We start from the raw sequence: 16,106 nt of genomic DNA, 5'->3' as shown, positions 1-16,106 counted from the left end.
GGACACTGACTGCCTGCTAGCAAGGACAGGAAGGGCACAAGCATGTGGGGAGAGGCCAGGGCAGACCTCTGTGAGTTCATTAGGAAGTCAAAGGCTTGTAAGTGTAGAAATAGGGTAGATGTGCAATTGCCATTCTCTATACATGTCTCCCAGGGCCCACTGTGACTAATCAGATCCCACATCCCACCCTACAAGGCATCTTCCTACCTAGTCTCTAACAGCAGCAGATGTATCTCAATGCGGACACAACTTCCAGTGACTAACCCAGACAAGTCTCTGCTGAGCATGCGCAAGTTACGATTTCTCAATACCCTGTAAATTGGCCAATTCTGGAAGATTTTTCATAAGAACAATAAGAGGCAGTTATTTCTCTTCTATTCCATGCTCTGTTTACAAATTTAAAAGCCCTGCTGCGAAGAAGAGAGTACAAGAGCTTTCCAAAGAAATGGCCACCACAAAGCATGGGTAAAAGTAGATACAGAAAACTTCCTTGAATGCCAGAGATAAATTTGGTTCTTTGCCATAAAGAGCAGTGTGGACCTTCAAAGGTCTCCCAGAACTTTCCCAGCTGGCACTGGCATGGATAGAGGATGTGTTGGTGGGTACAGATACCTAGCACGCCGCAGGCTGCGTCCATGTGTGGGTACTGGAGAGACGATCGCTTGTACACGACGTGGGGGCTGCCCTTGCCCTCGCTCCCTGTGCTGACATTGGCTCCTGGGCTCAGCGGTTCAATGAAATATTCCTCCTCATCTGCGACAATCACTCCATGCTGCAGAAGGAAAGAGACGGAAGGCAATAAAAAGAGGCAGAGAGAGAACTGGGTGACATACCAGTGGCTTCTTGTAATGAGCTTTCTGATGACTAACCACTGCATTTCTGGGGACTGACAAATACTTTTGAGAATGTGAAGGAATCCTTCATTTACGCACAATCACTGAACTAAATGAACCTACAGACCAGAGAAAACTGAACCAGATGGTCGTGGATGCCTTGGGTCATCTGTGTTCACTAAAAGTCCTCTTGAAATCACAGTCTTTCCTTGCAAAATTATGAATGACTTGTTTCCTATTCCACCCACTCAGTCTAATTAAGAGCTGTCTGTGGGATCCTAAATACCATACCTTCAAATAGCACAGCTCAGCAGTGAGATCTAACTCCTATACTTTCCAGCCTCACTGAAGAACCTTCAAAAGCAGCTCAGGACCACTACCACCAGCTGTGAAACTCAGGCACAGAGCTGCAGAGAAGTCTCAATGCTCAGAGGCTTTTGAGAAACACATTGGATCTTTAAAATCTGAAGTCCAGTTAGGTCAGGCAGCCAGCAGGAGCCACAACCTTTCTCTGCAGCATAAAACCTGGGTTGTGCACCACTGCCCCTTTTATACCTCTGACTGGCCACCTCAGCCAGATGATCTTATTTCTGCTCCCTTGTTTTTTGGTTTTCTCCCTTATTTTATTCTTTGGCTGAATGAAACTCAGCTGTGAGCCCAGACTTTGCTCTCTACAAGTGGACACACTTATGCGACAGTGACAATGGGGCAGAAGCAGACCCCAGCAGGATAAGCAGCCAAACCCACCAGGTGTTTGCAAGATCTCTCCTTTGCAGCAAGCCTTCCCTCTTAGAAGGTCTGAGCAACCCAACTTTCTGGCAGCCCAACATGACACAAGTAGAACCTCCATTGCTGTAACAACCCCTGGCACTGAATCCCACCTGACTGCAAGAAACGTGGGTGTGCTATCAGCTGACCTTTACCAGCAAGCAACCGAGACACAGAAACATGCCTGACATTGCTCAAGCAGGATGAGAAGTATCCCAAAAGTCTAAGACCCATATTACCTGGCTGTCCTCCCACTCCTCCCCGTGTGCAAGCATAGCTCTGGGTGGAGGGACACCTCTGTTCTGCCATCAGCTCTGCACCGGTGTTGTCCTTTGGTTATCACAGCACTTCACCAGCTCCCCTCTATGCAAGAGGGACGGGAGCCCTGATCTGCCAAGATGGGGAGCGGGGAAGCAGGTCTCTAAAACATCTTGAGGTCTTTGCGTTGAAGGCACCACCTGTGTAACAGCATTACTGCTGGGCGTTCATGGGGGAGAGCCTCTCTAGGGTGGATGCTGCCTCTGCAATAGGTCTCTCCCCCTCTCCCTCCCTGCCATGAGAGCTGAATCGAGGCAGTGTGTGCACTGCGAAGTCCCCATCTCCAGAGTGCCGGGGGATTTCCTCCTGCACCAGGCTCTGTTGCTCTTGGCTCAGCTCCACCTTTTCAAACACAAGCGAGGTACTGTGAGGTTAGCCTGGCGAGGGCTCCGGCGGAAAGCCGAGTGTCGGCCTGCGAAGCCAGCTGGCTGCCGGCTTTGTGGGACGGGGAGAAGGAGGTCACCACTGGCTTGGGGCAGAGCAGCAGGAGGGGAGAGCACGTCCTGCCCCAAACCCATGTACTGATAGAAAAGGGTCATTCTTCCTTAAACCCAGAGCCTCTGCAGAGCGTGAGAGGCAGGAGGCTCCACTGCTTGCCTGGCATGAAGCTCGGCCATTGCAGGAATCTAAAAACTGCCCCGTCGCTGACCCCAAAGACAGAGCTCTGAGGTCCGGGTGCTGGACGTGACACAAGCCTGTTGAAGGGGGGAGGCGAGAAGCCCTTAGAGAGATCCCTGTGGTTTGTGGGGGAGCTCAACTGGATATCCTGTCTATGATTCACCCAGGTCATCTGCAGAGCAAGGATGGTTTATGTTATTAGCTTATAACCACACTTAAGAAAAGCACAGCCACACATGCAATCCAGCTCTTGCACCTCCTTGTACATACACACGAGCAGCTCGATGTTAGCCTCAGCAGCGGGGCCATCCACCTTCTCCAAGCACTAACGTTCATGCTGACTTCAGGAGGGCTTTTCAGGTGAAAGCCCAATCTCAGCACAGACACTCAGAGTTGAAAACCTGGCCTTTAACCTGGCCTTTGATGAGTTCTGACACAAGAGGTAGGAGAGTGGCATTTCTCTCCTACAGTTGTTTTCTCCTTACTCATTTTTTTTGATGGCAGGACACAGGTCCTCGGGACCTCATGCAGCCAGTAGGATGAAACACGGCTTTGCCTAAGACAGGGATTCCAGGGCTGGGCCAGGCTGTGGCAAAGCTGCCTGGGCTGCTTCCTGCAGCCTCCAGCTGCTTTGTGCTTGGCCCTGCTGGCAGCTCACAGCTCTGTGCGTTTTGGAAAATGGACCCTTTTGCCCTTTGCTTCTGACAACTTAAGCCTGGGTGACTTTGCTGAGGCGCAGCACAGTGTGCTCTCCACAGGAGATGTGTGGGGTAAGCCATGCTGCCTGCCTGCCCGCAGGCCAGGGTGACAGCGTGTGTGGCCAGGAAGCTGAGTCAACGGGAACATGCCCAGATATGGGCAGCTCAAAGCTGGGGTGCCATAAGGTGAGAATTATGTCATGGGTGGTTGAAAACAAAGCTGTTTACAGCACTACACCTTGCAGATACAGAAAGTGCTTAGGGACCTGGGAGTCTGAAGACAGAAGGATGGCTTTGGGGCTTGTTACCTGTTTTCACAGCTTTGTAGTGGATGCTTCTGTGGATACGATTGTCCCTTTCCCTCCTCCTCGTGCACAGCTCACCCCATAATCAGCATCAGGTCCCTGCTGTGCCCATTCAACAACGCAATACACAACCCACTTTGCATCATTAGTCAGGCCTGCACAAATGTGGGCCATCGTGTGCAGTCCCCCCTTAGCATGTGTCAGCACAAACCTCAACCTTGAGACCACAGCAACAGGAGACCCTCTTCTATCCCCACCTGACCCCTCCAAAGCAGACTGATGCCTGCCTGGAAGGGAGCATGCTGTGGCTGAGGGATGGCATGAGTGGATCAGCTGTTACTGATCAACAAGAGCTCTGCAACAGGTCTGCTCCAGTGGCAAGTACAGCCACGACTCTGCCAGCTTAAAAAGATACCAGACTCCTCTTGTCCGAAATGTCCTCTGACCCCATCATCCTCACTAACCCAGAAGTCCTCCTCCCCGCTCCTTGCTGATGTCCGTAGCTCTTGAGGGCAGAAGGACAGAGTTCAGGACAAGGACAGGCTGTTGGATGACCCTCCATCCCTCTTTGTGCCTGGCTGCATTCTCCTCCTGACAGCCCCTGGTATCTCTCCAGAGCCAAACACAGCCTGTGGACTAAATTATCCCAGTACAAGTGCTGCTGGGCCACTGCTTGCCCTGGACTTGCTGCCCTCTGAAGTGGGAAGGTAGCCTAATGCCAGATCTATTCTGAGCCAGCAACATCCAGCTCACCCTTCAATGCTTTTGTGAACACCAGTAAATTGTCTAGGACTTGAACAGAGTTCCCATATCTAAACGAAGGGCTAACTAGGGAACCAAGAGTTTATCCAGCTCTGATTTTTGGCTGTGAGATAGAAACATTAGACTCTATGATATAATGAATCAGATTCTCATTTCTGTTAATAACCCACAGCACTGTTCTGGCAGTGCAATTTAGCAATAAATCAAATGTGAATTCGTTGCCATTTGGAAGCTCTTCCACACTGCCAGAACACTGCTAAGAGGTGGGGCTGTAGCATAAATATGTTTCTGGCCTTTTTCTACGTTACCCCCTCCAAGGGAGCCATCATCCTTGGGATTTGCTAACAGGGCATGTTTGCTGCATCCTTCCATCTGGCAGGTCATGAAATGTGCTTTGTGAGCCAGAAATATCAGAAAATCACAGAAAAATAAGGATTGAAGTCCTTAGTCTATTCCCATTGATTAAAGAATCATACCTGGAGTATTTTTGAGAGGCATCTGTCTGGCCTATTCTTAAAGATCTTAAGTGATGTAAGGGCTACGTACTCTCCAAGCAATCTAGTCCAGAGCTCTGCTAACCTCACCACTGATGTCTATCATTAAGCTTTCTCGGTGATGTTTAAGACCATGATGTCTAGTCCCAGCTGTCAGGACACACAAAATCAATCATTCCCACCCTCTTTGCTGCAGCTTTGCTGTTTTTTATGAATGCCATCTTGTCCCCTCTTGATGTTCTTTTTTCTTGTTCTGATGCTTTCAGTTCTTCCCCCAGAAGTCACATTTTTAGCTCCTGAAATCTGGACAGAAGTGCCTGGGAACCCCAGGAACGTATCTGCAATTGTAAGGATCTGAATGCACTTTTGACATTCCAAGTTGTGCTGTGAAATTCCTTCCCTCCTGCACTTCTTCCTCACCAGCACATGCAAAATACATCTTTTGCTGTTGCTGTTGGAAGTGAAGGGGAGAGTTCTGTGAGAGCCAGAATGGTCTAGAGCCTGGATTATTAAAATCAATGGAAAAATGCCCAATGACTGGTAGAAACTGGGCTACAAATGAAATACGGATCAGGAACCTCTACAGACGTGATGAAGAGATGTGGCCTTCTTCACCCTCAGCTGACTTTTGATGCCAGTGTGCTATATTGCAGCTCGACACCAATCCCATGCCTTTCCCACCACCATGGACCCACCTGCTGGGACCAAACCAGATCGCACTTCTACAGCAAAGATCAAAGAGGCTGCGATCAGCTCTGCCTTACAGGCAGCTCTAGCTGTTAGTATCACCCTTGGCTGGGCAAAATAAAGAGACTCACCAGACCATTGCAGTTGCTGATGGCGACCTTTGAGTTCAGGTACTGATCCTGCAAGTGGCCTGCGTAGTGGCAGTCTTCGTGGAAATCATGTTGCCAGTCCACACCATCTCGCTTCCAGTATTCGACAGTGAAGTGCTCAGCCAGGAGGTTGGAGTGCAGCGTCAGGTTGAGGAGGAACTGGGTTCGGTGGGCAGAGACTTTGTAGAAAACCTGCTGCTCAGATGGCTCGTAGGCCAAGGAGCCCAGACTGCGCCGAGGACGTTGCTTTAGCTGGCTTCTCACATCAAAGGTGAGGAAGTCCCCGTTTTGGTCCACTTGGATGGGGAACGCAATTTCATAGTGATCGAGGCTGGAGAGGAACTCCTCTGGGGAGGGAAAGCAAACACAGGATGAATGACATACTGCAGAGAAAGTCAAATGCCCAGTGACTTCTGCACGGAGCCACAACTGAGCCACAGCCAGTGCAAGGTGGAGGGACAGGGTCCTGACAGAGGAGTCCGCTCTGCCCAGGCTGCAGGATCCGTCCATATTCCCAAAGGCCTTCAGCCTACAGAGCCGTGGGGCTGCAATAGGCCTTGGGCCTGTGGAGCGTCACCTTCTTCCTCTGCAGGTGACGGAGAGAAACACTGGTCCAGGGGGCCTTTCAGGACACCCAGATTCTGGCACTGCACCTGGACTATCCCCCACCTCTCCATCTCCACTGGGCAGAGACACTCCAGGTTGTGCACAGTCACACTGTGCTCTGGAGGGTTATTTTAACCTGGATCCCCTCAGTAACAAAGCTAGCAATAAGGTCTCTTCAAAACGAGCCAGAATGAGCCTTGGGGCAACAATGTCTCGGGAGAAGACAGTCTCACTAAGGAACAGTGGGGTTCTTCAGAACATCTACAGCTGCCACATGGACCTGCTAACAGCTTTGATAACTCGCATAATAACAGCACCATACCAGCCTCCCTGATCACAGCTGCACGAGTGTATTAGCTACTGGGTATCCTCTTAAGAGGCACAAAGATGATGCCCTTGCAATGCCAGTCTTGCAATCAAGAAGGAGGGTAACCAGAATTCCCCAGCTGTGCTGAAAAGGCAGCAAGGAAAGAAGTTAGACAGCCCCACTCCCCAGACAGGTCTTTTATCTACGACACCATCCTGCCTTCCCAGCTCACCAGCTTGGTGTTTTATCGTATCAGCCTGGCTTAGCACCTTCTCTTGGGTTTTTAAACCTGTCTCCTACCACTTAGGAAATGTGCTCTGACAAGGTCACTGTCCAAAATGTCTGCCTGCACTCACACGGTAACACAACACTTTTGGCTGTCAAAGAAATTGGCACTCTGGAACCTCGACAGAAATTTCTCTTTCCAAGCAAAACGTCACAGGGACTGCCAGATCGGATCTGACCAGAGGTCTAGCTGTCTCTGACAGCCTTCAGTACCAGAGGAGAAGATGGAAAAAAACCACCCACTGGACAGGATTGCTCCCCCCATCACAGTGTGTTCTTCCAAACCCCTGATGGCTGGAGGTTTGCTCATGGAGTGGGAGAGGATTTGCCCCATTTTCAGGGCAATCTGGAAGATTCTTACCGTGCTTTCTGCATCCTATTTGTAGTTGTTTCCTAAGCAAACAGGAGAGGACAGGCTACTCCAGGGTGGCTGTGTTTCGCCTGGCTCCACAGCACCCATCTTCAAAGCCTTCCCAGCCATCATAAATTTGGACTCCAAATTACACTCTTACCACATGGCAGCACTGGAAAGTTTCCTTTTTCTCTAGTGTGTTTTCCAGTGTGGGAGCCTGACAGAGTGGTTTCCTTGGCCACTGGTAATGGGACAGTCCTTCCCACCAGCTGGGTTTAGGGGTTAGCTCCCATCCTTCCAAACCATAAGCACTTCTGGCACCTCTCCCTCACCTCAACAAGCCAGAAATAATTATTAGTTTTTTAACTTCCTGTGCTTCAGCTTCTCCTGCATCACACCGCCTCGTGTGTGATGTGGCCGGGCAAACAAGAGTGACTATTTGCACTTAAGCAATGACCTCAGGCTTGGAAAAATTTGCTATCGGAAGCGTCTTGTTTTTCTTTTTCCCTCTCTGCAGTCCATATGGGCTTGCAAAATAGTGAATCGGAAGGAGGTCTGTACATGCACTGGCCAGAAAGGGCCTGGGACCCTTGGCTGATCCTGACCTGCAAGGTACATCCAGGTGAAAAAAGTGTCCAGAGCCTGGGAGTGAGGTTGTGTGTGAGAACCTGCTTTTGCTGTAGTGCTGGTCACTGTGCATCCCCTCACAGATGTCACTCTCAAAACTGAGGCACAAGGAGGAAAGATTTAAGAACAGTGCCCTGCATCACATCAGCGTTTTAGGAAGTCATGCTTTAGAGTGGGAATGCCACAAATGGAAAAAAATAATGGAGAGAGACTTTCAATGCAAGAAAGAGGCCAGTGTCCTCATCCAGTGTTAGAGCTGGCTCCTTCCTCTCTAAAAATGTAAAACGTTATATTAGGCTCTAAAAATTAGGATCTCTTTAACTCCCTAACGCTGTGTACTCCATTCAATATCACAGATGTTCCCTAATTTCCTCATTTGCCCAGCCCTGCCTTGGTCATGCTCCCCACATTGCAGACCACACTAGGAGCCCCCAATAGCAAGAGCGGCACTGCTTGGCCCTTCCTTCCTTCCAGAAAAGCCACCATGTGCCCTCTGACCTTTCAGCCACTTCATGCTGTATTAATAGATCTTGGCCTGAAACGTGCAGTACTGCATCCACTGTATCAGAAGGGTTTTCACTGGTGATAAGCAAACTGGTGTTTCCAGAGAGCTGTCAAGCTGCTTCAGAAGAGATGCTATAAAAAGCCCTTCTCCAGGAAAACCTGCCCATGGCTGTGCGGGACACTCGGCACCCCGAAGCACCACAAACCTCCCAGGAGAGGGCAAGGGAGAAAGCTGGGAAGCAGGAGGGGTGGGGTGTGGGAACAGGTACTTTGCTGCCCCATTTTTGTAGAAAGGGAGCACACGTCAGCAGGGGCAGGGATGGCAGAGGAAGAGAAAGGGCACAGGGGAGGCAGAGGGCTAAGCTGACCAAAAGCAAGAGAGGGAAGGTGAAAGTGGAGGAGGGAGGATTTTGTTCCCTCCTTGTACATTCACCATTGCCTCTCTCATTACTGAGCTGCTTAAAGGATGAAAAGGAAGCAGATGTTTGCTCTGGTCCCGTCACCAAAGAGGAGCCCCAGCTGCAGCCCAGACACGATTCCTAAGGGATGGCTATGGAAAACGCTATGGGATCCCACAGCTTCAGGCTGCCCTGGCATTGTGGCAGTCACTACATCCTCCAAGGGACCGTTGGTTTACATGTGAGCTGGGAGCAGCGAGATTAGCCTCAGCGTTCCATAAAACAGGGAATGTCTAATCTATCACTATAGTTAAACTAAGGTACTAGAAGAAAAATTCGTTTTGATTAAAAACCATTCAGCAATGGCGAGCATGTGCTGAATCCTTGGTCAATTGCTTCAGCTGCTGCTCCCTGCACTGTTAAAAACTGCAGCCTGAGTGTACACGTTACATCTGAATCTTGTTACATCTCTGCTGGCTTGAAGAGGCCTTCAATGCTGGGCTGCTGTTTCCCACAAACATAATTATAGCTTATGATTATGATACCTTAATCTTTTTCCTGCATAAAACAAGTACACTGATCTGGAGTTGTGCACAGGGGGCACATGAATCCTCTTCCACATGGTCCTTCGTCAAAATCAGTGGCTTGTTGAAAACACTGGCCTTTATTCTCCATGCCTCCAACTGCTAAGAGGAGATAACAAGGTTTCACCCTCTTCAAAGGGTGTTGTGAGGATTATGTACTTACTATCTCAGCAGCGTGGTGAAGAGAAGTGTTGAGTAACATCAACGGCCTGACGCCAACCATGCCGGATGCAGGGAGCCTAAAAAAGCACTCTGACAGCAAGCGGGGCCCATGGGGCAGCCTGACTGGAGAGGGGACAGGCTGCAGTCCCTGGCTCGGTGCTCCCACAGCACCAGGCTCCCAGCAACATCACGGGCTGAGACTCATCCCCCAGACCAATGCATCTGGGAAAGCACAAATGCATTAACTGTCATTTCAGTGAGCCCTTGGGTTTAGACCAAGGTGTATTAGCAAATGGTGTGGGGACTCATGAGTGAGGGAGCATTTCAGCTGCTGTGAGTCAGGATGGAGGCGATCTGGCAGTGAAATCCTCATCAGAGCGTCACTGCGCTGCAAACGCGGTGCTGCAGATGGAGGGAGGTGTGAACTGACAGACGCGGGAGGCCCAGAACAGTCACCCCAGGCATTGCCAGAGGCTTTGGCGAAAAGGACCAGAAACTGTGTTTGTTTCAGATTCAAGAAAATCTGCCTGTATAACCTCGCACGTTGCACAGTGCCTGCACAGCACGCAGCTCTCTGTCTGACTGCCTCTCGTTTCCCCCAGCACAAGCTGCACTACAGTGGTGCCCCGTGTCTAGCAATGGAGATGGTACTCAGACCCAGGACAGTGTGTGACTTTTGGTGCCTTTGTTCCTCTTCCCAGTTCTGCTTCACAAGATAACCCACGGCCATCAGAACTACAGCCCCTATGGTGCTGCACTACTCAACAACCCAGGTATATTGTGGACTTCGGCCCTGCTGCAATTAACCCAGGCACATGTGGTATTTCAGGATTATGGCTGCGTTAAGTATGCTACTGAGTTTGTAACACCTCGCACAGATAAGTCTGACTTTGGAGCTCGCTCTTCTTACCTCTGGCACCTGATGGGAGTGTTCATATTGCCTCTTAAGAAATGGCCATGAAAGCAAATTAGTAGTATTAAGCAATTCAACTACCCTGTGTTACCTGACTGTGCTGTATTTGTACTCCAGGCTGAGTACAAGGTGGCCCACTTCATTTTCCAGTCCCTTCACTCCTAACCTGGAATAAAATCATGTACAAAGGCACAAATCTAAGTACAAGAGCCCCACATTCTGCTTTCCTTGCAATCACTTGCATGTGTGGCTCGGTATTTAAACACAAGGCCATTAGAAACACACAGCCATACAAGACAGGTACAGAGCAGGTTTGAGCATTTGCTGATGGTAGCGCTTACAGAAATGTGGGTACAAACTAAACCCGCTCCTCCAGCAGCACACGTCTGTCCGTACCCAGCTGTGCAGAGTATTTGTGTGCTCCAGCAGAGACCTCAATCCCTGCACGCGCAGAGGGCTGTTTGTAAGTGCACCGGCTGGCTGCACACACGCAGCCTTCCCCCTAACAAAGCCTCTATTCATCTGAGGATGCGCCGCTCCACCCGAGTGGAAGGGAAGCTTCCTCTATTGCTACCACATCTCCTTTGCTTTCTAAGCCTGTATGTGGCTCTCATCTTGCACAGACCCTACTGCTCTGAATTCTGCAAAAAGTCAAGGAGGGTAACATCTGAGAGCAAAACACATCCTTTCCTCGGAGGTCAATGGAAAACACCTGCAAATTCAGCAGGAGGAGGTCTGCTGCAGCACTGGCGAGCAGAGCAGAGTTCGAGGTGTCTCCACCTACTCCTCAGCATGACATTACCCTAATACCTCCCCTGGGGCCAAGCATTAGGGTTTGGGCCAGCAGCAGCGGGTGGATCCAGCTCCCCTCCCCACGACGATCCCTACCTTGTGACTGGAACGTGTAACCGGGAAAGTTGCACACAGCTGCAATGAAGATGACAGTCCATGTGAGAAGCCTCCAAGCTATTGCCATGGTTAGTGATGCTTGTCTCAGTGCAGGGAGTATTGTGCCAGCTGAAACGGCACTGTCCCAACATGTCTCTCCCTCAGGCGCCGCTTATGTAGAGACAGGAGTCCTCGGTCCCTCCGCAGGCATCCTCGGCTGCTCTGTGCTCTCCCCAAAGCAGCAAGGCCGATGGTGTCTTTGCAGGGTGCTGAGCCCGGGCCAGCGCAGTGGAGCCAGCATGGGCTAATTTGAACCACAGGCTCTTGGTGGCATTGCCCCTGTGAAGGAGATGGTGGGGATGAGTGAATGGGAGATGGGAACAAAAGATGGAGAAGGACACAGGGGAGAAAACTATGTGCGGGGTGAATGAGCAAAGCCTGATCTTAGAGAAGCAAAGAGTGAGGTGGGAAGAAAGAAAAAGGGGAAAAAAGGATGGGATAACAATGCTAATACAATTAACCACATCAGCTCACAGCACTGGATAGCCACATTACCCTGCTACGGGGCCACTGCACACCCAGGTGCTCTCCCGGGGGCGAACTGCTCCCAGTGCAGCCCCCACACCGCTCTGACAGCAGCACTAAAGAGCTGGTATGTATCTTACACCTGAGGAAAGAAACTCAGAACAAATGGGAACCCTTTGTCCTGTGGCAACACCCACAAGGAAGCACAGACCAAAGAGTGACCTGGTCTCAGTTACCTGATCTCTTAAAGGAGAGCATGAAATAAAAGTATGACGAGGGTGGTAGTGAGCAGCAACCTAGAAATCCTCTCTCCTCCGGTTTCCTTGGCTTTAAAATACAGTTTAATGACTGTCACTGCACTGAGAGAAGAGCACTTGCTCTCAAAGTGTAATGGCTAAACCTAAAAAAGTGATAGAAAACAAAGGACCCATTCAGTGAACTCACCCTTACCCTCAGCTCTATCCACAAATGGATTGTGAGATTCCAATTGTATTTGTTTTTTAAAATTATTCCCTAATTGCTTCAGTGAAAGATTTTTGGCTTGCAGATAATTTCCACTCAGTCTGAGGCAATTACACAAAACTCATATAGTGCTGGAGAGTTGCATAAAGCCTGTGGGTTTTATTTCTATCCAGCGATTAGATGACGTATGCAATGAATATGGCACATACCTAACTACCGCCTGGAGAATCCCAAATATCTGAACAGTGATGCTTTGCTCGAGAGCAGCTCTGCAGCAAAACGCAAACACTCCTGCAAAGGCGACAGATAAATACCTACTGAAGTCTGATTCCAGAGTGGTGATGCAGCTACGACTTGCACAGCAGCAGAGGGTGCTGGAGCTGGGCAGGGAAAGGCAGGACAGATGCTCCTGAGCTGCTGGGAAGATGGTGCTCTTTGCAAAGGTGTCAATATGCCTGTGGTCCTCAACTCAGTAAGGAAACACTTGGAATAATGTCATTAACCCTTGCCTTGCTCTACTCTTCTGTGCTTTCAATAGCAAAGGCTAACTAGAGTACAAGACAAGAAAGCCTGGTTCCTCCTTGGGTCTGCTGCACTCCCCTTCTTGTGTCCTCAGGGGAGTCTGCAATTTATTTCTACTTCTGTTTTCCCATCTTTACTATGCAGTTAATGTTACACATGCTGTGGGGGCTTGGAATAACACCCATCACAGGCCAGAGACTACACAGCTGAGGTACAAGAAGAAAGCAGAAAGATGATTCCTGCCCCAATAATTGAAGTTAGTTAATGAATTTTTCCCTACTAGACAGAAATGCTGGGAGGATTTAAATCACCTTTAAATAACTATTTGGAATGCCATACCTTAAATGTTAAGATTTGTAGCTGTTCATCTACAGTTAAAAACAGCCAAAGACCAACAGCGAGGCCTCAGGCCAGTCTCCCCAGTCACATCTGGTGCCACTCGCCAGGTTGGTTTCCGCAAAGCCCAGACACAACAGCATGATGGCAACCATGAAGGCTGCACATGCAATCAGCAGTCATGAGAATAAATTGCCTGACGGGGGGAAAAAAAAAAAGGTCTAAATCTCGTCTCAGGCTGCTCTGCTCACCCGTGACAGGTAAGCAGGGAATTAGGCAATGGAGGAGAGAGGGCTGGGCAGGAATTCTTCTGCCCTCTTCCACCACCAACACAAGGTGCTAATATCAGCACCGTGGGTCCATGAGGCCACATCTACCTGGTGGCAGCATCCTCTGTAGCTCCATCCCTCCAGCTGCAGTGCAGAGAGGGCAGAGCCAGGGCCACAGCAACGCATGGCCAAGCGCTGTGGATGCTGCAAGCTGCTCTGTGCCTGCTCCCTGCAGGGCTGCGGGAAGGGAGCTGGGGAGGGGAGAAGGCGAAATGAAAGCCGAGCATGCTGCGGCCCTCTCCTAAGTCAGCATTTTTCAGCATCTATTAAAGCTCGAGATTCCAGCTTTTAAATCCTGTCACGGTTCCAAGGTCTGCGGACAGAAAGCCGCTCAGCTGAAGTATATTTTCTCCTGGGCTTCACACTACTAATTTTTCTTGTTTTCCAGCTGTTGAACCGGCTTCCTCAAGGCTGCCTTTATTTCCCGTCCTTCCTCTGCCTCTCCACGACCCCGAGCTGCAGCAGTCATGGCTGGTGCCCTTGTCTCCCCTCTGTCCTTCCCCTTCGGTCCCGGCTCCTTGGCATCCTGGAAGAGGGGCTGGGAGGGAGCTGCAGGCACCAAGACCCCACAGCCCTGACCTTGGGGGAAGGAGGCATGTTTGGAGCAGCACAAGTCAGGAATTACAGCTGCAAAATTCCTGTAAGCCAGGCTGGGGGAAGGGCCCGGCTTCGATCCCTCCCTGCACACAGCAAGGAAAACATGGCCCCTTCCCAGTGGTGCTCCACTTCCAAGACCCCTACCAGCAAGAGAAGGACCCCTAACAAGGAGGGGAGAGCTGGAGGAGTGCGGGCTCCATGGCTGCCTCAATACGTATAAAGTTTTTCATAACCTCAGTTTTCAGATTTTGCTTTTGGAGTAGCAGTGACCAGCAGGCACGGAGAAGCCTGAGGAGCCCCTGTCCACACGGGGGGCAGCGGGATGCCGGGCTCCCAAGGGCTGGGATGGAGGGGCTGTGGGGAGGCCTGGGGCATGGGGTGACCTCTTCGGTCTCGTGCCTCCCTCGCTTGGGCTGCTTCCGATTTGCTCCTTCCCGAGGAATTCGTTGTCCTTGGCAGACGCCCCGCGAGTGGCTAACGCTCCCCGCTCCCTGCGCCAAGGTGGCTTTCGCCGCGTGAACCCGTGGGCCAGGCCGCCCGCGCGAGGCGGCGGCAGGGACGAAGGACGCAGGGGACGATGCCGCTGGAGCCGGTGGTGGCTTCAAGGTCACCTCTTCCCACACCAAAAACATGCAAGAAGGTGGGGGCTGGGGAAGGGGATTCAAAATTCAAGCTGGAATACAGCAAAAAGAGAAAAGAAAAAAGAAAAACAGATGACAACTGTTACTAATTTCAACATCGGGGCTGCAGACAGAATTCCCTGAAAGCCTGGCTTTTTGGCTGGGGAGGCAGCTTTATAGGAAGGTAATAGGAAGCAGATGGGCTCTGCTCGGGGCCAAGAGGAAGGTTCAAGGTGCCTCCTAGTGCAGAGAAGAGGAATTTAACTGCTTTTAAAGATGCAGGGCCCGGCAGCTTCCAGGTTTCTCATCCAACTTTTGCAAATTATGAGCTCAGGTGTCCTTTTCCCTTTTTTGAGAGAGAAATAAATACAAACACAGATTTCTGCTTCCAGCTTTCCCCGGTGGGAGGAAATACTTGCAGCACACACCCCCTAGCCCCCGGCCCTTCTATCGACATCTTCCTGACATGCAGTGCCTGCAAGTAGCGAGCAGTGAGAGCAGTGCGAGCAGCAGGAGCAGTGCCCTGCAGCCACACTGCTTCATCCCGAAAAGCATTTCTGGGCTCTGCTATTAGCAACAGCGTTAACGAATGAATGAAAGTCACCGTCACGGTTACTTCTTTCTTCTGCACAGTTACTTCTTTCTTCTGTAAAATAGGGTACCGGCGCTTCCCAACCATGCCAGGGTTATCACAGTGCAATGTCCCACAGCTTGGTCAGCTCCAGCCCTGCTCCCTCCTGACCCTGCCAACAGGCTGAGCAGTGCTTCAGACCCCGCAGGAGGGCAGCTACATGGCCATCAGGCGCAGCCCCTGCAAACATAGCGCTGCAGAGATTTCTGCTCCTCCATCCACTCCAAACTGAAATTGTCCTGCCAGTTCAAAAGTGATGACTGGGGGCAGAAGAGCTGCAAACACACAGCTCGCTCCACTGGCGTTACTTTCTTTGGAAACCAAGCTAAATATGGGGGGGGGGGGGCGCAGGGTGCAGGGATGTGTCGCTCACAGGCTGTGCCAGTGCCACAGAGAGGCCCTTGGCAGCAGCATCGCCAGATTTCTCAGGCCTGCCCACCACCCACATGGACCCCCTGCTCCACACAGCAGGCTCTTACCTATGGCCTGTTATCCCAGCTGCCCACCACGGCCACACAGCAAACCTCGCAGGGCCTGTAGCTCATGGATGCCAACGCTAAAGTCACCATGTTTTCCGGAAAAACAGCCCCCTTCTCACCTGCTGTTGCTGTTTCATGGAGGCCCAAAGGTTATGGTTGTAAACCCTCAGCTGAAATCTACTTCCCGAACACTACTGCAAGGCAAGTGGATCACTTCTCTGCACGGTCGCCAGAGACTGTCCTGGTTTCAGCCCATGCTACTCTGCTCAGGGGATACTCAGAAAACCACCAGAGCTGAGTGCCGTCAGGGTCAGAGTGAGGGGACACCCAGACCACCAGCCCCACCT

At 50.8% G+C, this 16,106-nt stretch overlaps 1 protein-coding gene across 1 annotated transcript in view; it reads right to left on the bottom strand.

Annotated features, from left to right (window-relative positions):
• Positions 1–16,106, bottom strand: part of ADAMTS10 (ADAM metallopeptidase with thrombospondin type 1 motif 10) — a 58,184-nt gene that overhangs the window by 33,835 nt on the left and 8,243 nt on the right. The window contains exons 2-4 of the mRNA XM_037382996.1: positions 11,259–11,597; positions 5,615–5,979; positions 613–772 (exon numbers count right to left, since the gene is read on the bottom strand). Of these exons, the coding sequence (XP_037238893.1) occupies positions 613–772; positions 5,615–5,979; positions 11,259–11,346 (613 nt within the window). The 5' untranslated portion in view covers positions 11,347–11,597. The remainder of the gene's footprint in view (positions 1–612; positions 773–5,614; positions 5,980–11,258; positions 11,598–16,106) is intronic.

Source organism: Falco rusticolus, chromosome 4, assembly GCF_015220075.1.
Source record: "Falco rusticolus isolate bFalRus1 chromosome 4, bFalRus1.pri, whole genome shotgun sequence".
Classification (NCBI taxonomy): domain Eukaryota; kingdom Metazoa; phylum Chordata; class Aves; order Falconiformes; family Falconidae; genus Falco; species Falco rusticolus.
The sequence above is the reverse complement of the archived record's forward strand: the minus strand, read 5'-3'. Positions and strand labels throughout refer to the sequence as shown.